We start from the raw sequence: 22,327 nt of genomic DNA, 5'->3' as shown, positions 1-22,327 counted from the left end.
CTAGCTCTGATTTCATGACATTGACCAGCCAACCCAGCTGGGTTAATAGTTGTATGGTGAAGTACAACTGAAGTTTGAGCAGATCTGCTTGTTGATGAGTCTGTATGCCGTCGTCCAAGTAGAAGGCGTTGCAAATTCCCTTGTGATGTAGATAAGCTACTTGGTTACATGGGTAAATTTCCACAGGACCGAAAGAAAGTCCAAAGGGCAGGACATTTCATTGGTAGTGTTGCCCTTGAAACAGGAGTCTGAGATATTTCCTTCAGGCCTTGTATATAGGGATGTGCTGATAGGCATCTTGCTGAATGATGCTGGCCAGAAAGTTGTTTGGCTTTATAAGATGTTTGAGTTCTGGAACATGTGCTATCTTGAGCTTGTCTGACTTCAGTAGCTAATTTAGGTTGAACTTCTTCATGTTGTAGATAAGACTAAATTTTTCCCTGGGCACTAGAAAAATCAGGGAATAATATGCTGGACCTAATGTGTCTTGATTCAATACTTCTACTGTGCCCTTGATGAGTAGAGTGTTGATTGCTTCCAACTGTTGAAAGTTGGGATACTTGAATACAGGTGGAATCGTGGTCAAGGAGGACATGGCTTTCAGCTGAATCCTGTAGCCTTTGCGAAGGATCTGAGTTATGTAATCGTCCTTTCATCCACCCACTACTGAAGGTTGTATGGAACGGTCTAGAGATGGAATCGACCAGTCATTCCGAACCTCTACTTCATTGACCAGAGCGGGTGCTGCCTGAGAAGCCTGGAGTTGTCATTTGAGCGACGAAAAGATTGTTTGGAGTTCTGTCGAGTTGTAAACTTCTTATCCTTGGTGTGCTGAATGCCCGAGAAGCGAAATTGAAATTGAGTTCATTGGATCGATTGTTTAAACATTGTGTTCATCATCTGGACTGATTTGATGAGCCCTAGGACATCCTAACTTTGATCCAAGGGTCTAGGATAGGTGTCCTACCTTATTCTTGAAAAGTATCCCAGTGCTAGGATATCCTAACTTAGGGCAAATACTAGGATAGGTTCTGACTTGTCCTAAGTCTATCTTAGTGGAAATCAACATGGTGTGGTACTTGTTTGTTTACCATTTTTTAAGTTGTAAAAAAAAATAACTTGCATAAATTACATTTGAATTTACAACAGCACACACTTTTTATAAGTTAAGAAGAGTTTTTTGAGTTTTTTTATCAATTTATCGGTAATGAATAGACATACTTGTTGCAATACACATATTCTTTAGATCTACAAAAGAGATTTGTTCAGTTCTTACCTATTCTATCCCTTTTTAACATATGTTATATTTGGGATTACACTTTCTTAGTAAAGTACGAATTCTAGTACTTTTTGAGTTGAGCCCCATCCGGGATTCGAACTCGCACCCTCAGAGTCAGGCACCTAATTGCCAGCACACAAAGTCAGCCGCCTAAACCCCTCAGCTACCGCGACTTCCACAAAAATGGAAGTCGGACAACAGGTAGTCTAGACTGCGGACTTTGTGTACCCCTCTGATATTTGTTAATTGGCATGGCTCCCACGTCCGAAAGCTATGAAATACACAATGCCATTTTAGAAAGTGCATAGGAAATTAAATATAGATACAATGCAATGATCTGACAATGCATAAGAAATGTTCAAAGTTTCCGTGCAGCGTGATGCCATGACTGATGCAAAATCACGCAGAACGACAACGGTAACTGTCAGCATTTCTGGCTTATTCTCTTACTTACAGTGAAAATGATAAAAACATATAACAATACACAGATAGTCAGAAAATTTCTGATTATCTGATTACTTACATCTCATATTTATGTACAAACGATCCCATAATCAAGGGAAGGGTCCTCGCAAAATCCTGTGTACCCTTGTCAGCAAAGCCGCCATTTTGTAAGAAATTGGTCATTGGTAGTAATGTCATACATCAACATTGTTGTACATATTAGGCAATTTCTTTGAGGTGAAGGTCGGTTGAACAAGAGTGAACACAATCGCCCTATCCTTCCGATTACACTTTCAGTATTATGATGTACATTTTGCATATCATTCAGATATTTTTTTATGAAACAAATTTTAGTATCTACATTTAGCCATGTTCAATACTTTCAGACTGGCGGATGTTCGCAACAGGGCGCCGCCATTTTAAAAAATCATGACATCACAGGCTATAGTCTGTTTGAAAATCAATGAGAATATGGTTTGTTTTCAACAAGTCATAAAATTAAAACTACTTTCTACTCATAGTTGAATATTTATTTGAATCATGACCAAAAGGACTTTGCATGACACACTTGTAACATAACGATTTCTTCCTCGGAAGCAAGGTTGTGATCGAAGTGACAATAATATTGTAAGTTGTGGTATATTGACATCCACCTCGCTGCTAGGAGAGAAATTGTTATGTTATAAGATATGTCATGCAAAATCCTAATGGCAATCAATCAAATACATATTTTACCACCAGTAGAAAGTAGTTTTGATTTTCTAACTCGGTGAAAACAAACCTAAATAGCATTTATTTTCAGACAGACATGACGTCACAGGCTAAAGTCTGTTAAGGAATTAATGAGGGTATGGTTTGTTTTCATCAAGTTAGAAAATCAAAACTACTTTCTACTCATAGTTAAATATGTATTTGAATCATGACCAAAAGGATTTTGCATGACACAACTTGTAACATAACGATTCCTTCCACGGAAGCGAGGTGGGGGTTGAAGTGACAATACTACGCAAGACATTTCTTGCTACATTCACGTGGTTAACGTCCACGCACCAGTATGTAGATACTAGTCGATCTCCTTCCTGTAACTGTTATGAGCGAGGCTGATCATCGTTTTCACTATCACTTGCATCTGGCTCGAACAAATAAGGCCTAGTAATTGTTTCTTAATTTAAGATTGAATGAAAAGGTTGTTGCTGTCTGAATTACTTCCGGACATGTCAGAGTCTGCTTTGTACCGAAATGCCAACCCACTGAATTAACCATATTTAAATCACTTGACATAAATGGTTTGACACCCGAGTAAATTGGGGAACAAAAGCCAGACCTAGCCAACAGGTAACCGTTATGACAACAAGCGATTTTGACAGAATTGTTTATGAAAACAAGTATTGAACATGGCTAAATGTTTTTTCATGTCCTCGTACACGTCCTCGGTTCGAATCTCCATCAGCAGGGAATGTGTACAGCACTTCACACCTGTCGTCGTACTGTTTCTTAAGCTCGTTGTAGTAAAAGTCGTACATCAGGTGTTTGGATAAATCGAGGATGCTCATCCCCACGTAAACAGGCCGGTTGAATTTGATGTGGCTTTTCTTCATGTGTAGGGCAACCAGGTCGTCGGTGAATATTTTGCTCCGGTTGAATGCCGGACTGGCTATCAGCCTCCTGAGCTTGTCTTCCTCATTCGACCAAACCAGCTTCACGGTCACGCGTTTCCTCAGGTTTTCCATAGTCTTACCGAACACCGAGTTGTTCATGAGCTTGTAGAGGTTTTTCTCAAAGTCACTGGTGGCAAGCTTTCGGAGGTCTGTGTTCATTCTGATGTAAGGCTCCATCCATGGGCTCTGGTTGAACACGAGCACCCTGTGTATTTTGGTCAGCCTCGTACCCAACGACAGGTACAGCTGTAGGTTGCGATAGTGAACGATGTACTTGGTCTTATTCATTAAGTTGGGCACGAGTTTTTCAACGTCTGCCACCCGCCCACCTAACAAGTTATGTTGGTACTCAGACATCCAGTCTGGGTTAACCCTCATACGTTCGGGGGCCAGGGGGTAGCTGTTGTGCGATGTGTGCAATGCTTTGGGGTATTCCAAGTCAACCTCGAGGATATAACCTTTGTTCGAATCTGGTGCGATGCTCATAACATCAACCTCGTGCGATGACCATTCGAATCCCCCTGTGGGTAGATACTGGCTCATGGCCCACCCGTACAGGTTGTTGGCGTCGAGGTAGAGAATATGATTGGTTGGCTTGCTCGGGTCGTAGCCCTTCACGTATTGATTATTTGCTTTCGAGTATCGTTTGGTAGCCATGGAAATCCCACCTCGCAAGCCTTTCTCAATGAATAGGTGCATGTCGTAATCTGTGAGCAATTCCAACTTAACTCCGGTCTTTTTCAGCAAGGCATCCCACGACAGACCTGGGCTGGTTATGTACCATGCGGGGTCGAGTTTATACTGCTTGAAACATGTCCGCCTAAACGTCTCAAACACGGCGGCTAACAGCAGTACATCTGTCCTCAAGTATAGGTCGTGATAGTCACCCAGATTCTTACAGCCCAGTTTATTCCATACGTTAATAGCGTGTGAGTAATCGTCTTGGGATATTGCCGAGTCGGTCAGATTGCTGTAAAATTCTCTGATGGGGGGTAGTCTGGTCTCGGCGAACTTGGCCCAGCCATCCATGTACTTCCTCATCAGCAGGGGTCTCGTCTCGGCGTCGGTGTATCGATCGGTGATGGGGAAGGTATCGTTGGCCTTGACAAGACTGTCGAGTGACGACAGGAGGAACTGAACCAAGTCGATGAACCTCAGGCCATTCAAGCTGAAGGAGATGTATCTCTCCATGTTGTTGGGAATGCACGTCAGGTTGCCGTCAACCCTCGCGATGGCCTGCATGATCAAGTGAGAGTCGTACCCTCTCAAGTTGTGAAAGACCACGGGGATGTTTATTGTCTTGGGGTTGATTCTAAGCTTGAGGTTACACACGCTGTGGGCGGCGCCTCTATACTTACCGGTGACGTGGCAGTGATCTCTCACCGAATCACCGTTCAGTGGTGAGTCACACACGTGGCAGTTAGTGCAACAGGCGTGAGCTAGCCGGTCGGCTTTGGTCATACGCATGGGAGTGACTGTATACAGTGCATTCTGGATACAAGTCTGCCCTGATAGCTACCCTCAGGCAATCGTCTCCTCTGTTCTTGACGTTGACCATGGCATGTTTTTGTCTTATAGTAGGGGGGCAAGTCTAGGTATGACCCGCCTCTGAACGGCACGTAGTTAGCTATGTCTAGATAGACATTATCGATTTTATCTACAGCCCACCCGGACCCCAAGTGTGTGTAGCGTTCTAGGTATTTTCGTATCTGCTGAAAACTGGTATCGATTGATGCGTCTATGGTCTCTGTATGTGTGACGATTTCTTGTTTACCTCGGAAGTAAGGCTGAACGTACTCAGTGACCCCATTCCCCGCCTGCCTATCGAGTGACATTTTCACTGTGATCTGAAACTTTATACTTCCCAAATCGTTTAGTTCCTCATTGACTTTATCAGCTATCAGAGGCTTGATATCTGTAATGTCTATGTTCCTATCAACATGCATGCGCCAGCCTCTCAAATAGTTACCTACAGCGCGCTCAGTGGGTATGAACTGTAGGTCAATAGCTATATTCTGCCGTAGTAGTTCTACAAGCTGTGGTTTCCTCATACGGGAATATCCACCTAAACCCAAATTGCGTACCTCGGCTTTTAATTGTTTTACAGTGGGGAGCTGAAGGTGACCTTTCAGCGCTACGGGGTCATGTGATAACAATGCGACTAACCCGGTTCTCCCCAGGTTTGAATAACCCGTGAATCCAAGCTGTTTTGCTTGGGCTTTTAACCGTTTTACCGTGGGAGGGGCTTCTAAACCTAGTAATCTCAACAAGGCTGGCTTCCTCATTCTAGAGTAACCAATCACCCCCTTCTGTCTCGCGATATGCTTGAGCTCGCGAATAGTAGTCATAGTTGCGTACACACCTAAGAATATCAATCTCTAATTGGACCGCCGTAGGTAGAAAAATCGATTATTCCCTCGGCCCACCCGGAACATGCGCAGCATAGTAGGGTGTTTTGTATTACTTGCAACGAGTCGTCAACAAGTATATCTATCTCCCCATGCACATCTACTCGCCCCCCATCAAAGTAATTCCAAGTGTGTCCAGCCCATGGCACATCAAACCCTACTTTTACCATGATTGTAAACGAGCACCCCTTATATAGTTCACTAACAATCATGGGTTTGAGGACACTGATATCTATAATTTTCCTCACATCCATCTGCCAGCTTCTCAGGCAACTTTCCCTGGGCTCAACTTCCACGAACATTGTTATACCTAGGTGTGCACAGTCTCTAATTGGGCCACTGGCAGAGGGACCAGCCTTACACTGCTATCCTGAGGAGGCGCCTACGTTCTTTTATGTAGGCCTTTTTATTCTCGTAGATGAGATGATGTCTGACTACGTTTGCTCCGTGAGCTTTGCATAGGTAGTAGTGCCCTTTAACCCCGATACCACACACAGAACACGTGTAGTTAGGACTTCCCATGTGGAAACAACAGTACCCCTCAGTCCTGCATCTCCTACCACAGGCTTCTTTCTTCCCCATAAGTATGTATTCGCATATGTACGGAGCAGGTCTCATCTTTAGCATACTTATATGAGTACTTAGTCTAATTGTTCTGCAACCAACGCAGTCGCTGCTATACCTAGCGCGATGAAGACCAGTTCACGGTCCATTTGCCCCTTGGATGGTGTGTAGTACTGAGCGAGTGTGGGCTTATTGAGTGGTTCCAGCTGTTTACCTGTTAGTAGGTAGTATTCTCTAGCTGCGTCGTCGACATCGTGGAATGTTTGAATGGCATGGTTCTCACGCCTGAGTTGTTCGTTAATGTAATCGATCCTCTGAACACGTTTTTTCGCGTACTCGGATTGTGCCGCTTGTAATCGTTCGACAGCAAGGTTATGCCTCTTCCGTTCCGCTTCTATCTCAGCCGCGTGTGACTCTCGTAGTTTCGAGAAGAGGAAATTACTTCGAAAAATGCCAGGGCATTTACTAACGCCCACCGACCATCATGGCGATCGTAGCCATCCTATATTTACTTCATAATATTTTCAGGTAGTATCCCTTGTTTTACTAGGATGTCCTTTGTGGCCATCGCCATACCAAGGTTCATTATGAGCATACCCATATCCTGCAGGTTGAAATCTAGCTTGATAGTCGGTTGTTTAAGCACCATTGTGGTCAACCGAGCGTACCCTACGGCTAGACTGGCGACCACGGTGGCGTGGTATGCGTCGTTGACGAACGTTTTCCCCTCAGACATTATGTATATGATATAAAAATATATATTTTATTGCATGATATGTGGGTTGACCTCTAATTGCGGGGGTTTCTCCCCGGGATCCCTGTGTCGTGTATATAACCATGAGATAGCCACGGCAGCAGTTATGCCTACAAGCAACAAGAGTCGAGTCGGGTTCACCGTGATACTTTTATGTTGGTGACACCGCCTTTTTTAACCAGCAGCTACTCTCTTAGGGTTCTTCTGCCTGGTGACTGTAGGAGGGTTCACCTCGGGAGGGTTCACCTCCAGTTGGGGTGGGGTCTCCTCCAGTTGTGGGGTCTCCTCCTGTGCAGTATCCATCTATGCTATTATTATTATTTTTCCCCTCCTTAAATTGGCAATGCTTTGCCGTGATAATCGCCGCCGTCACCGGGGCTAAAAACATACCGTATTTGTGGTACAGCATGCAGCTGATAGAGCTCAAGGCGTGTTCAATAAAAGGGTCTTTCTCAAGGGCCTCCCACAGGTAAAGTCGGCGCTCAGGGGGGATGAGAAGAAAGTACGACGCAATACCAGTGTATATCTGGGTCATAACCGATCCTATAGTTTTCGTCATCCCTCGAGGCTAGCCTCGTATCTAGCGTACAGCTTATCGATTTCTTCGGCTGACATTTTGTGAATTTTATCGGGAGTGTATTCCCCAAAGTAATGTTTGGCTTTGCCACCAACAGCCAACGCCACCAGTCCCTCTCGCTTATCATCGTCCCCTCGCTTATCATCGTCCCCTGGCACCAACAGTTGTTCGAGCAGTTCATCACACTCCATCTTATAATGTAACAAGCAAGTTTTAGTTTTAACAATATAATATACGGTGTAGGCGAAACACAGAGAAATGAAGGTTAAGTTGCACACAACGAACACTTCAAAAACAACCATAACTATAACTATAACTGATAAGTGCTAAACGCTAAGCATTTGCTTAGCGTTGCTAAGCATTTGCTAAGCTAAAACACCCTATAGGTTACTGGTTGGTTGGTCTTGAGCACTAGCTTAGCATGTTTAGTTTCAGCGAGCTGTTTCTTTACACGTTCCCGTTCTAATTTACTCATCACATCGTTCTCTCTCAAACACTCCTCAAACGAATCCCTGTCCTTGCAGTGGAATAAGGCCACCCATCGCATCTGCTCCCTGAGGTCTTTCAACACCGAGTTGAACTTCTGCATTAGTACCCAGACGCTGTGCTTTGCGTGCCGGCCAGAGAAGGCCAGGTACGATAGCATGTCTCTCTTTTTTGTTATCTCGCGATTAGCGCTGCAGTCGTCCAGTATGAACAGCGTCGACTCCTTTTAAATTTCCGTGATAAGCTTTCAACCAGTCCTGCAGGCGTGTCCCGGGTCGATCTCTGTGTGCGTCCGGTCCGTCATCACCAAAGGTCTTTCCGTTAATGCGTTTTATTCATTTGCAGAGTAGGGCACATGATAACGATGTTGTCGAACACATCCCTGTAGTACCCCTCCAACATATCCAACACGAAAACAGTCTTCCCACAGCCAGTCTGCCCGCACACTATGGCGCAGTGTGGGTCGCGGGGCAAATCAGCAGGCAGTGGCCTAGTAGATGGCTTGCACGAATCTCCCATTGTCTATATTAAGTTGCGCGTCCATAATCACGTACAGATATAATTTCAACTTGCCAGCGGGTTGAGCCTTCTTGGTGATCTGGATTGTTATCCCCTCGCTGCCGTTGTTGATGCGGCGACCGCTACCGTGCAGTTTATCGTCATCCGTGGATCGCATGTCCAACCACAGCACGTACTTGGTGGTCAGGTACTCACCGATCTGCACGGCGGATAGGTCCAGGTCCTTGATGACGTGCTGCTGTCGGGTCGGTAGTTTCATTATCTCATCCCACTGCTGGTGCGCCCTCATACCGGCGCTGAACAGCTGATTGGGCACGCCCTCGATGGTCACTTCCACCTTTTCAATCTCGGGGTTGAAAAACTTCTCGCTGTCCCTTCAGAACGGCTCGTAATCCTCCACGGGGACTACCAGGATGCCTTTCATCGATCGCGCCGGCACATTTAGGTTTATATTCCACAGCGTGTCGCTCTTATCCCGATTGATCGCTCTATGCCTCAGGACCCTATCGTACAGGATGGCCACCTTCCCCGAGTACTGGCTTCGAACCTGCCTGGCCAGCTCTGGGCTAGTGACCATGTCGAACTCCAGAGAGATGTTGTCTATGGTGTAACTGGCCTCATCACCGTTCGGCGTACGCACTACTTTGCTGTAGTCATTAAACGTGAGCTCGTATTCAAGCCTATCACCCAGCGCGGCCTGGTAAAATGGCGCGTGTCCCGTGAGCAACTCGAAGTCGAGCGGCACGCAGAACCTGTTCCCGTACGCTTGGGCGATGGCCTTTTCACTGTCCGTGATCTTGTCTAGCTGGTCTTGCGTGAAGCTGTATCCCACGCGCGACCGGGTCGATTTGCTGATGCCCTGGTACACATCATTGACGCGTTCTCCCTCGCTTTTCCAGAGGTCCCCGTAGCAATAAAATATGTCGCTGTCGTTGATGCTCAGCACCTCATTACTGCTGATCTTGATGGTGGTTTTCTTGATGATGGCTCGACCTACGTTCCGCACTAGCTCGCGTTTGTCGTTGCCGGATTGCTGGGATTGTTGCTGGGATTGTTGGTGATGGTCACCGACTGGCGCACGGCTCTGACACCTAGAGGCTCTCTTGATCTTCGAAAAGGATCTAGTTTTCTACCATACATTGTTATATAAATGAAATATATAAATTTTAATACTAAATAATGGCTGAAGGCGGTTATGAGGACATCCCGATGGATGATATGTGGGATGATAGTGCCCAGGCATTCGGGGAGGATGACACCACATTCACGCAAGGCAACGAACTCGTGAAGCAGGCCGTCAACGGGTTTTACGATGGCTTAAAAGGGGATAAAAATTACGTCGAGCCGTGGGGACGAGACTATTCCAAGTTTTTTGTCGATGGCAAGGGCACACTGCGATTGAAGGCTCGCCCAGAGATCAATCTCATGAATAAGCGCACGAGAGAACAGCTTGCCTTATCAACACTTTCGGCGAGTCGCCATGGGGGTGACTTTATCCGCTGATGAACTAGGCTTCATAGATTACGGTGGCGCCACGGCCTAAGCTTACCCGGAGGCCGTTCAAGATCTGCAAGACGTCAGGGCGCCACATCAGATCAAGACATGACTGATAACATTGAAAAGCTGTTAGCCACCTACCATAACAAACCCTTACCCAGGTTCCGAATTTACCTTTCGGAACTATGGGGCTGGACAAGGCCATGCCAAAACCATTCGTAGGGTCACTCATGGACAGCCAAACTGGATCGATAGACGACCACATCGCCCATGAAAAGGTCAAACTCGGTGAAACGGAGGACGAGTCTCTGAAAGCCACCATCGAGGAATGAATACGTAATTTGGAAGAGGAAAGGAATACCCGGCTTGAAACGGCATCCTCCTTCCATGAACAGCTTCGATCCCAGATCAGCCGTGTGTGGGAAACCGTTGATCAAGTCCTCTACCAGGACACCACGCTAGCTGACAGGATCCGAATCCTCTTCCGAGAGCAAGGCATAACCATCGCCAGCATTCTGACTGCATTGGGCTTCATCATATCAACCCTGGTGCTGTCATTGACAGGGGGTACCCCCACGCCTACCGGCACACCCACAGGTGGTGTTAAAGACTGGATAAAAAAACACCTGAAATCTCTAGGGGAGGCCCTGGCTAAACTGGCTGGTAAGGCCACCGAAGCCCTGCCCGGCATCCTGGGTAGCATCGTCTCGTGGCTGCTGAGCACTCTGGCTAAAACTGCCACATGGCTCAGTCAAAACCTGTGGGCAGCCATCGTCGCCGGTGTGGCAGGTTTGGTGTACGTAGCGGCTAAGGAATTTTTAACCAAATGAGCCCCAACCCGACCGCGACCCCGCCAACCACCAGGGCTGTTTTTCGATCGATGTGCTGCTGTGCAGGCTGTGGGGGTGATCCCACAGGGGGTGTTGGTTGAACCCTAGGCTCCTGGGGTGGTGCCACTATACCCGTTTCACCGGTCGCGTTGACATCAAAATTGACTCCCAACTTTTGGTCCGCCGTGGCTATTTCGTTGTTGTAGCCCACCACTTTTTTTACTCTCAGTTGTATATCACTCGGAGCCATGTACAGTCCCACGTCGAAGACGTAGTCGACTTTCGACCTGGCGTATTCAAACACGTCTTGGTAGCGTTTGATGGCACTCGGGAGATTAACTGGAGAATTGATAGCATCCTCAACGCGTTAACAACGAACTGTTTCTGGCGCCGTAAGCAGTCCCCTTACCGAGGATGTTGGAGCAACGTTTTGCGTCGCGCTCCAACAGTGCCCACCGCATCGTTGAATAGAGTCGTTCAATCTGGAGACACCGGCACAAGTAAACCCTTTCGACGTGTCCAGCATGAACTTTTTCCAGTCATCCGCTGCCCCCTGCTCGAACCTCCAGACTCGGTAATCCTTGCTGTTGTCGAAAGCCATGTAACGGTCATCCCACTCGTTTGTTGTGATATGATACGACTTGTAACCCCAATCTTTCACCAGCTGTTTGCTGGCTTCCGCGATAGGCATATTGTGAACGATGGGGATACCCAACCCGTGGTTCGGTCCCGGCAAACGCCAATCCGTCTTCGGGTTTAGTTCGAATTTGTTGCAAATACGTTCATAGGCCCGTCTATCGTACTTGTTGTTTACTGCGTTCCATGCTTTGTCCTGTGGGACCGGAGCGCTGATCTCTTTAAGGATACGCCTGACCTGGTAGTACACGTGGAACGTGAACACAGACTGACTCAGCGGTCCACGCCGAGTGTCGGTCAATGCCACACCACCAGTGTTTCCGGTGAGTTTCGAATATACCAGTCCCTTATTATTTTCACCATTCCACTTCTTTTCCATGTTAAATAAAGATAACAACAAGAATGTGTGTGTGTGTTTGTGTTTCATTTTTAACTCTTTCAACACCAGTCAACCAGAGGCATTTACTGCCGTGACACCGAGTTCCCAGAGACCCTGAGGTCATAGATGAAGCCTATGTTTATGAAGGAAATTATAAGCTTGTAAAACGTTATTGCTACTACATCCCATACACCATTTAAAAGATCTAATCCTACTGTTGATAAATATGAAGTTTATTTTTATAATATTATTCAAATAATACAACTACAACTTAAATAAATGTATTTTTTGAATGAAAATGCAAGCTTACATTTATAACGTCCAGATAAACCACGAAAAAGCAAAAAACTATGGCGATTTTTTCCATTTGTGACATGTGATAACATGTCCGTGCCTTTTCTTTATATTTTCATTTTTACGTCATCAGAAAATGATTATAAAAAGATTTCTTAAATAATATGTATGGTCGCCTATTTCCCGATATCTGTGGCTTTCCGGCTCGGTAACATGACATAACAACGGAAAAATACCTCCGTTTTGAAGCTTCAGTATGCATAACATGCGACGCGTGAATCGCTTTGATGTCGGGCATCGTTCGAAAGCTCTCATGGCTCTGAACATCAACAATATCACTGTACCCTTGCCAAGAGTATTTTCACAGTTGTAAGAAGCGATTTTATTGGATAAAGATTGGTTTCTAATGGCGCTTTTTAGCCACAGTCTGCTATAAAGGGTCGGTTGGTCAAAATCGGACAAGTGACCTAAGGCAGCCAATCATATTACGGTAATAGATACCGTCCTCGTGAAAAACTAAAACCTTCAGATTTAGACAAAAGTTTTGGGTAAAATAATGCTATTCTGAACATATTAAGCAAGAAATGGCTACCTGTACGTAAATTATGGAACTTATTGGACGTATCGTGCTAGGTTATGACCTGTGACAAAAATGCTTCATGTATATATTTTTCGCATTAAACATCGTGTCGGTCATTGAAGATTGAGGCGTGAGCCGAGATGTCACTCGTCAGTGACTTGACTTACATTACATGATCGCACAAAAAGATGGAAATAGTAATTTTATATGTACATTTGACAACTTTTATGAATGTTGTTGTTGATTTTATTCATTAGTTTATTCAATTTATTTAATGAATTCCTCGAAACATCGTTACTTTGCTCTTTGACAATGTTATTGTAGACCCGCTGCCGAAGCATGTGTCCGAGAATCGTTGTTTTCAAGAACATTGCGAAAAATAGTTTATAATTTTAATTCTGCTGATAATATATGATAAATTGAAATTTAATAAGTGTTTTCAGACATTGTGAAATGTGATAGATTTGATATATGAATCAAAAGTCAGGTAGGTTCCTAAAATTATGTCTCATTTTGACGTGACTACTGCCTGGCTGATTTATCGGCCTCCGGTATCTGGGGACTCATAGCGTTGTGGCGATTATTCGCCTCGGTGTTGAATGGGTTAATATGTCCATTCCCCATCGTAAAGTTGTCTTACTATTGGCCCGATAGAGTATTGAAATCTGATGCATTATAACCTCATCTTACCAAAATGCCTCTCATCTGGATCGAGGCTAAGCGAGACGTCCAGCCAATGACAATAATCGCTTGGGACTGTTACTAAAAATAGACACGGAATTCCTTACATGTATCGCATATGGTGCAGATCGAATTTACATGGAAGTTTCCTTTATCTAACAGTTGCTGGTAATTTGTATTGCCAATTTGGAGGAAATGATTTAACCGGGTGTATTTATTGCCGGTCCCCAGGACTTGTTTGCCATAAATATGCCGGTCCTTTGATTTTTTAACCGGTAAAATACCGGCATATGCGGGTAAACGGAAACACTGACCACACCCCGTTTTAGCGCACCACACGGCGAAGTTGAGTTGATTCTGCCAGAACTGCATCGGGTTGTTGAACCAAGCATGAACTACCTTAGCGTTAGTCACCGAAAACCTATACCGATCGAACACATCTATGAACTGGGCGTTGAAATACAGCCCATCAGCGACCACGATCTTCATGTGGGGGAAATCTATGCCCAGTTTAGGGTAAAACACTCCAGGGGAGTACATTTTAAAACTATTATATAATGAGTTTATATACTCTAACATGTACATAACACTTCCAGGAATAACGAGCGGCGAGGCCGTTCAGCTCACGCACGCGATCGATAACACGTCGGGTCAACTCGAAGTCGCACTCTGCGATATCACCTACCTACCACGATGGACTAACATCAACGCTAGCAACAATAAGCTGATCGTTAGTGGCGCCCGCAACCAGATAACTGACGGCTACTACAGTCTGTGCTCGCTAAGCGACGAGGTCTTCAAGCCCCTGGGAGCCGAACTCAAGATGAGCGACTCAAACTCGCGGCACAGTGGTGTTAATCAACAACGGAAGAAACCCCTTGAGACTCAGCCGGCCATTGGCGAGGACACTCGGTATGTCGCCTGACGAGATAAAACCAACGACTACCGTCACAGGCACGAAGTTACCCGACCTAGTACCGTACCGAGAGCTGTGCATTCATCTCGGCCAAGTGAGCACAACGGACAACATTCAAGGGGGTCACCCTTCCACAATACTGAGCGCCGTACCGGTGAAAATGGAGAAATACAACGAAGGTAGAACCGAGTCGTTTTCAACGCGGCAGTATAAGAGGTTAACTCGGGGCCTGCTGCAGGCCTCGGCTTTTCCCAGAAGCAAGTATTTGCAACGATATGGAGCGGGTCTCATTGCTATGCACATCGATCTGCATTACTCTAATTGCTTGGCGAGAAGTACCGTGGCGGCCAGATCCAATGCCACGAAGGTCAGCTGACGGTCTTTCTGACAGCTTGCGGTGTCACTGAGCAGTTCCAATTGTTTTCCCATGACGACGTATTACTTATGCATGGTCTCTTCCACGTCTCTAAACATTCACATGGCGTGACCTTCTCACCTGAGTTGGTCGTTGATAAAATCGATTCTCTGCGTTCACTTTCTCACGTACTACGTTTGCGCGGCCTGTAATTTCTCCATGGCTAAATCGTGTCATTTTTGTTCTGCTTGTATTTCCGCCACATTCGATGTTCGTTCTATTGAAAAAAGATAATTGCTGCCCGAAAATGCAAGGGCGTTGACTAAAGCCCAAATTGAGTTGGGGAGTTTGTTGGTCGGTGATCATTTTGCTCAGTCATGCATAGCCGATGGCTAAGCCACTGACCATGGCAGATTGATACGCGTCGTTGACAAAAGTATTTCCATCGGTGGTAGACATGATATATTATAACATTACTTGTGGGTTTAGCTCTAATTGTTTTGTCAATGGTTCGACCACCACCACTGATGGTGTCTTTTGATTTTGCTTTGTTCTTTATAACCATACAGCTTCGGTGATACCCACGAAAGTGGCTGCCATGGCATACAGGATCCATGGTCAGTTAATGATTGGTTTATGATGCCTAGCTAAACCGCCTTTTTTACCAGTGACTACTTTTTAAGTATTTTAAGTTTCTTCGGTACAGTATCGATCACTTTTGGGGTCTCCTCCTCGGCAGGTGTTGGGGTCGAATCCGAGGTTCGCATCCATCATATTGTATATCGTTATAGGAGCCTTAAAATCTGTAGAGCACCAGTGAGTTTCGGCAACCAAAATGGAGACAAACACCAGAAACTAGTTTCTGCCTAGTTTGCACCTAATTTGCCTTGTTTCTGCCTAGTTTTCCACATAGACAATGGTGTGAATGTAGATATATAGAACAAAAATGCCTCCGAAAAGACAACTATTGCAAGACCATGTGGAAGAGATTTGCAAGATACGTGGAAAGATCTCTGCACAAGAAACAAAACAATGATTTGGAATCAGTTCCAATCGACTTCACAAAATATGGAATACAAAAGAAGATATGCAAAGAGCTACAAAGACCATTTCCTCCCCCACTAGGGATATAGCTCCAAATCCGACCTCGTTCTCCAGCACAACCGTATTCCCTGCTGCAGAACCATCGACTCTCTTGCCCACCAGCAAGATAGCTCCAAATCCGATATCGCCAACCATCCAGGACTTCCATGACCACTTAGGGAAGATTGAAGCCTGTGCGGAGCAAACCACAACGATGTTGTTGGCTCATGCGGAGCAAACCACAATTATGTTGGTCGACATCTTGTCTGGGTTGGACAACCACGATGACGACAAACTCTGCGAGGAAATAGAAAGCGTAGAGGAGGAACAAGAAGAGACCCGTCTGGATATTCAGAAGGTGGGGCAGATGCTAGAATCGGCGAAAAAGTGGACCTTCGCTAGCCACAGTGTTTGTCTGGAAGGTCATCCCCACGACCTGGAAGCACTGCACACCAGCCACATTCCACACATTTGTCGTAGTCTTTCTTGTAGTCTTTCGAGATCTTGCACTGCAGGTTCCATAGCAATTGCTCGGCAAACAGATTCTTCCTTAGCATCTGGCAGAGATACAACAGACACTGGATTCCAATATATTAGGACACCATTTTCTTTTTTGAAACTCCTACGAGGCTCTACACAGAAAGAAATTGTTTCATTGGGAGTCCAATATGTAGTACGTCCCCATCGCATTTCTCTTCTGCAAACTCATTGCATGCAGAGAGAATTCGTACAAGACCTTTGTTTGCCCAAATTGCTATTGGTTTGTAGGTATTTCTTTTTGTCTTTGCTTATTATCTCGTATTCCAGTTCTATCTCGCATTCGTTGGTCTCAGAGTTTCTTTTGTTTTCTTCATCGTTTTCCTCTCTCCCTCTTTGCACAGCTCTATAGGAAGTCTTGCTCGAGTCCAATTTGGATTCCTGTATACACCATCTGAGAACGGATAGGTTTTCTTTTCCGAAAGGCAAGACAGGCGGATTGTTCCAGGAAGGGAGAGACAGTTTTTGGCCACATCTCTACGCCCTTCTTATGCATTAGCAGCATGCAAAATCTCTTGAATCATCTTTCGTGATCTCTGGTCGACCTGCATAGTATAGTACAACCTACTACGCTTTCCGGTACATCCTCTATCTTGTATTATGATATTTCAATGCCGATGACGTTTTTGGTCTTTGTTTTTGCGCCATTCGAAAGCGACTAGGTTGTTTGGGGGTAGCAATATATCTGGATTTGGACCTTGGGGATGTGGCTACGTTATCTTCGAGATGGCATAGTTGTCGTATGGGGAGCTTTTGTATAGCATCGTAGTTGCTCTATTTCTATTCCTGTAGGTGTAGCAGCCAAAATGTCTACTCGGAATAGAGGGCATGCCTGGAATCCGAAATCAGCTGTAGCCCATTCATCAGCATGGTCCCATGAAGTATCGTCTTCTACATTGGCTTTGGTGAGTTTTACTTGGATTCTGGACACTCTTCCAGTGCCTGTGTGCGCATACCAACCCACGAAGATAGTCCCCTTGGGTCCGTCCACAAGCACCATGCAACGGTCAAGACATTTCGATGGATTCTCCCCCTGATTTGCCGGTGGTTGTACGACAAATAGGTTTTCTCTTGAGAATAACTCTAGTGCTTTGTCTACCAAATTGTTGGCCATTGTGGCATTGGCCCTTTCCATGTAGAGATTCCCATTGTGTCTTTCCTGTAGAATTGGTTTCTTTCTCGATTCTTTGTACAGTGCTCCGTATTGCAGAGGGGCCATCTATGGCATATTGTAGTGTATGTAGGATTTTGGATTGCATATAGCCCTCTTCTTGCTCAAAACCCACATGGGCACAATGTGTTAAGCCCATTTCTGGTGTCCCCCGCCGTGATGTTGCTGGAATATTGCTAAAAGCGGCGTTAAACTAAACTCAGTCAGTCAGTCTTGCTCAAAAGATTTCGTGGAAACTACAACAGACGCTGTTCCTTTTTCTCCAATGGTACAATACACGGCTCCTTTTCTACAGACACAGTCTTTTCGTTGAAGATAGGACCACCTCCGTGGTGCAGTGGTAAGAGCGTCCGCATGGAGAGTGGAAGCTCGCGGGTTTCGATCCCGACCACGTCATACCAAAAAGATGTTAAAATGTGGTACTTGTTGGTCCCTGCCTGGCGCTCGGCATTAATGGGTACAACAAGGGCTGGTCGGCCCCGAGTCAGTATGTGTCTGGGTGGGGTATTCATGCTTCACTGCGGCATGGTATCTCAGTGAGCTAGCACTATAAAACCAGCTTAAGCCTGGGCTAGTACAAGCAAGCACGACGTTAAACCAAATTGCACCTCGTTGAAGATAGACAAAGACATATCTATTGTCCACAAATGTACGTAGACCTTCCAGTGGTTAGAGATTAGTTTTGCCGAGATTGCCATCGAGATAGTCTACACGAGCATTGTCTGGTAGAAGATTGCTTCCCACAGTATTTTCCAGTAGGAGGTGGTATGCCACTGCTTTATCTGCTTGCAAGCCCATATTTACGTATGTTGCTTCTACTGCCATTCTAGGTTGCTATTTTTCTGGAAATACAGATAGGTTGGGTACCAAATGTCTAAATGGACAGTCTCAAAACATTGGGACACCCCTATATGTTGCTGTACCCCTATTGGGCTTTTGGTTGCATTGCATTTGTTTTTGTATGTTTTTTGTATTTGTTTGGTATTTGTCTCTATTTTGGTTGCCGAAACTCACTGGTGCCCTACAGATTTTAAGGCTCCTATAAAGGACGGACCTGGCTTGGGATTCGTGTGAGAGGAATTACTCATCGTACCCCACGACACAGTATTACCTCCTTGACTATTAGATATAAAATAGTTAATAAAAAAATAGGTATATCATGTGGAGATTGATCGAGAGACGTGTCGTGTCGGGGTGGACGTCAAAGGGCTCGATATTTATTCAGTGCTACGCCTAGTGATAAGTCAATGTCAATTCGAGACTCTGTACGATAGTTAAGGCTTAGTGGGAACCAAACGATTAATACTTCTCATGGATGCTTTAGTGAACTATAGCCTGGAGATAAACAAATGCCCTGCCCCATACTCAACCTACTGCTTAACTGACTTTGATCAGTTTATGTCAGACCCCATCCATAACATAACCGCTAGCTATTATGATTTTTTTTTAAATTATCTTTCATACAGGGACATCATTGGATGTCCCCCGCTCAACCCCCGTCATTTGTAAAGGGCCGCTGGGAGCTTAATTAGCCATAAATAAGACCATAAGCGGAAGTGATCTCGTACTCCCATTACTAATACTACTCCACAACATCAAAGTACTGCTATGGCCCACAATGTCTTTAGATCTAAAGTCCATCAAACATCTATGAGATACTCTTTATCCATGTATCAGATCACAGCAACAGCCAAAGAACCTCCAACAGTTGGCACAGGAACTGCAGGAAGACTTTGTGAATGTTCCTGATCATAATATGACTGGTTCCATGGGGTGGCGATGCCAGTCATTTGTGGTTTGGTTTGGTTGTTGTTTAACACCGCACTCAGCACTATTCCAGCTAGTTGCTGAAGACCAATTGTAACCCGGATCTTCACAGGTCCAGGTAGTTTTGGACTCACATGAGAGAGAACAGATGACAATTTTGCCATTCGATTGCTTCAGGTGTGACATGATGAACCTGGGTCAGTGACTATGCCTTGTGCCAAATTTGAACAAATTATTATGATCTGATGTATCCTGTTCAGCCTATGACATGGGACATCACCGCAGGTAACTTCCCTTCACTTCTTGTTCACTGATAGCTGTACGCTTTCAATGCAATACTCAGCACAATCCCTCATTCTCGACTAAATGTTTTATTGCATAAGAACAACAGACCCTTCCTTCAAACGACTGGGATATCTCCTGCAAGACAATTCGCAAACTGTGAGAATCACACTTAACCAGTGGCTCCATAACTTTTGAAGTTAAGCATGTATAGAAGACCATGATCATGAATATCCGTCGCGACAGTCTGTGCAGGGAGCAGAAGCCGACCTTTTTATTTCTATTTTTGTACCATGTGGTCCCATGTTTTTATTGTATTTTCTTCTCAGAGGAACTGACTTTTATTTATATGTTGGGACAGGATAAGCTCAATTTCTTCTGCACACCGGATATTATCACCATTTGGTGTTAATTGATATGGCATATTCGGAATCCTACAATAGACAATGGAGATTCCATATAATTTTTAAAAACGTTTCTGTTTAACTCACTCACTACAGAGCGTGACCTACCCTGCTTGCTTAGTAGCGATGAGTACATATCATCCAAATCAGAGAGATCTTCTTGTGAAGCCTCAATCTCCTGTTCCAAACCTTCAATTGCTGCCCCCATGCTGTCCAGTGCTTTATCAGAACTGTGTACTGTCCTTTCGAGACTGTGAAGACGGACACCACGACTTCCAGTCAGCTCCCCAACTTTCCGCAAGTCAGAGAGCAACAGCTGCAATTGGGTCCTCAGGTGTTCCATGCCAGATGCTGCACACCCTGAGTCTGGTGTCTGGGTGGACACACTCTTCATACTGGCCCAGACTCAATGATTCAATGTACGACTGGCATTCATTTGTATCCTAAAAGGAACACATAACTACAGTTAGTTTAAACTCAAAACCTGCAGATATGTGAGTGGAAAATATTAATTTAACAAGGAACTTAAAGGTCACATGCAACCAAAAAATCAAACATAATTAAAACACAATTATCACTTCTTCATGACATATAATATGCATTGCTGATTATGAAAAAACAAATAAACAAAATTATAAGCGTATAATCGCAAATCAAAAGTGCAATATTTTGTACTTGGGTTTACCTCCCTCGAAACGAAGCAGCCGGGATACCGAACCCAGTCAGAGCGGATGGGTGTGCACTCAAGTGTAACGGCTGGTTCATTAGCAGATGCCGCCTTCACGGCTCATTGTGTGTGTATATATAGAGATGTTGGGTTTTGTAAATACATGCTCATTTTTTGTGTATAACATTTTGCAATCAACAGACATCATAACATGTCATGTGTTCAAGTCTCACACCTGCCTGTCTGTGTAATTACATAATGTGACAGAGACCGAACTCGGGCCATAAATCAATTCGTTTTGTTTCTGGTGTATAGCCTGATTGGTGTTAAGTTCAAATTGCATGTGGTCAGTGATCGCAGTTGTGTATTGAATATTGTCATTAACAGACAGGCAGGCAGACACACAGCTGTCAATAAAACAAGACATCGAGTTTTGTCTGTGACAGCGACATATCTATATCACAGTTAGAAATTCTGTCAACGCTAAATAATGACATTGCTTTTAAGTATCGAACTGAGAGAGTGACTCGGTAAGAAGAATGTGTGGTGAAATAGACAAATGAAATTATATAAACAGTTTATTTACTGTCATAACATATAAAAAAGCTCGCGCCTGTGAGATATCAACAAAACATTATGAAAATAGCTCACACCAAAGCCTTCACCAAGTATTCACCAGACAGCCCGCTTCCAAGTTGCGCGAACCTATTTCACTGCGCACGTGCTATGAGCGCAGCCCAGCTGTTGAAACCCGTATTCCCCAGAAAAGTCTGGGGAAAATTAGTGAAACGTTTGAACTCCAATTTCGCGCGGTTTTTTTCATCGCGTTATTTTTCAACTTTATAAGTTGAATTTGCATTTTTGACGATTTGTTTCGGTAAGTCCATACCGAAAGGTATCAGAATCTGCAAAGTTGTGTTTTACGTTGCATGTGACCTTTAACTATGGAAAATGTTATATATGCTCTATATGTATACCTGAATGAAGCCAACAGCAACATGATCTGTCTGTTTTATGTGTGTTACCTTCTTCATATTTCCCAGACATTTAAGTGAATGAGTTGTAAGTGAGTTGGGTTTTATGCCGCTTTTAGCAATATTCCAGCAATATCACGGTTGGGGACACCAGCTGATATTTAAGAATCGCAATGATATTGTTTTGCTTGAATACACAAATAAGTGTGAGGGGAAAATTTATTATCATATAATGGAGGGTGTTATCAGTGCAGTAAAGCAATCTGATAAACTTGGTGTCCAAATCTGATAAATCTGCAAATTATGTCAATACACAAACTATTTTCACATACACGCCATACAACTCCATACACGCTATGTGAATCCTAAAACATTAACATTTCATTGATGACGTCATCATCGTGAGTTTACAGGGGGTTTTCCATTGTGTCACCTTGGTGTACCGCTAAGTATTCTTATGCAAATGCTTGATTCTCTTCATGTAAATTCACATACGATTTGCTTCTTTTTTTTATAGTAATTTTGAGAATAACATTATATGATAAAGAGATTATTCACCTCGTGTGTTTCTGTATCGTTAATATC

At 44.4% G+C, this 22,327-nt stretch overlaps 1 protein-coding gene across 3 annotated transcripts in view; it reads right to left on the bottom strand.

Moving 5' to 3' along the window:
- LOC124260762 overlaps positions 1–22,327 on the bottom strand; it is a 279,431-nt gene that overhangs the window by 206,162 nt on the left and 50,942 nt on the right. For all 3 annotated transcript variants that reach the window (XM_046695080.1, XM_046695079.1, XM_046695077.1), the window contains exon 2: positions 20,210–20,544. In XM_046695080.1, coding sequence (XP_046551036.1) covers positions 20,210–20,495 — 286 coding nt within the window. In that variant the 5' untranslated portion in view covers positions 20,496–20,544. The remainder of the gene's footprint in view (positions 1–20,209; positions 20,545–22,327) is intronic.

Source organism: Haliotis rubra, unplaced genomic scaffold (assembly GCF_003918875.1).
Source record: "Haliotis rubra isolate DU_JTF1 unplaced genomic scaffold, ASM391887v1 Scf774, whole genome shotgun sequence".
NCBI classification, from domain to species: Eukaryota; Metazoa; Mollusca; class Gastropoda; order Lepetellida; family Haliotidae; genus Haliotis; species Haliotis rubra.
Note: the sequence above shows the minus strand (reverse complement) of the source record. Positions and strands in the feature narration are given on the sequence as shown.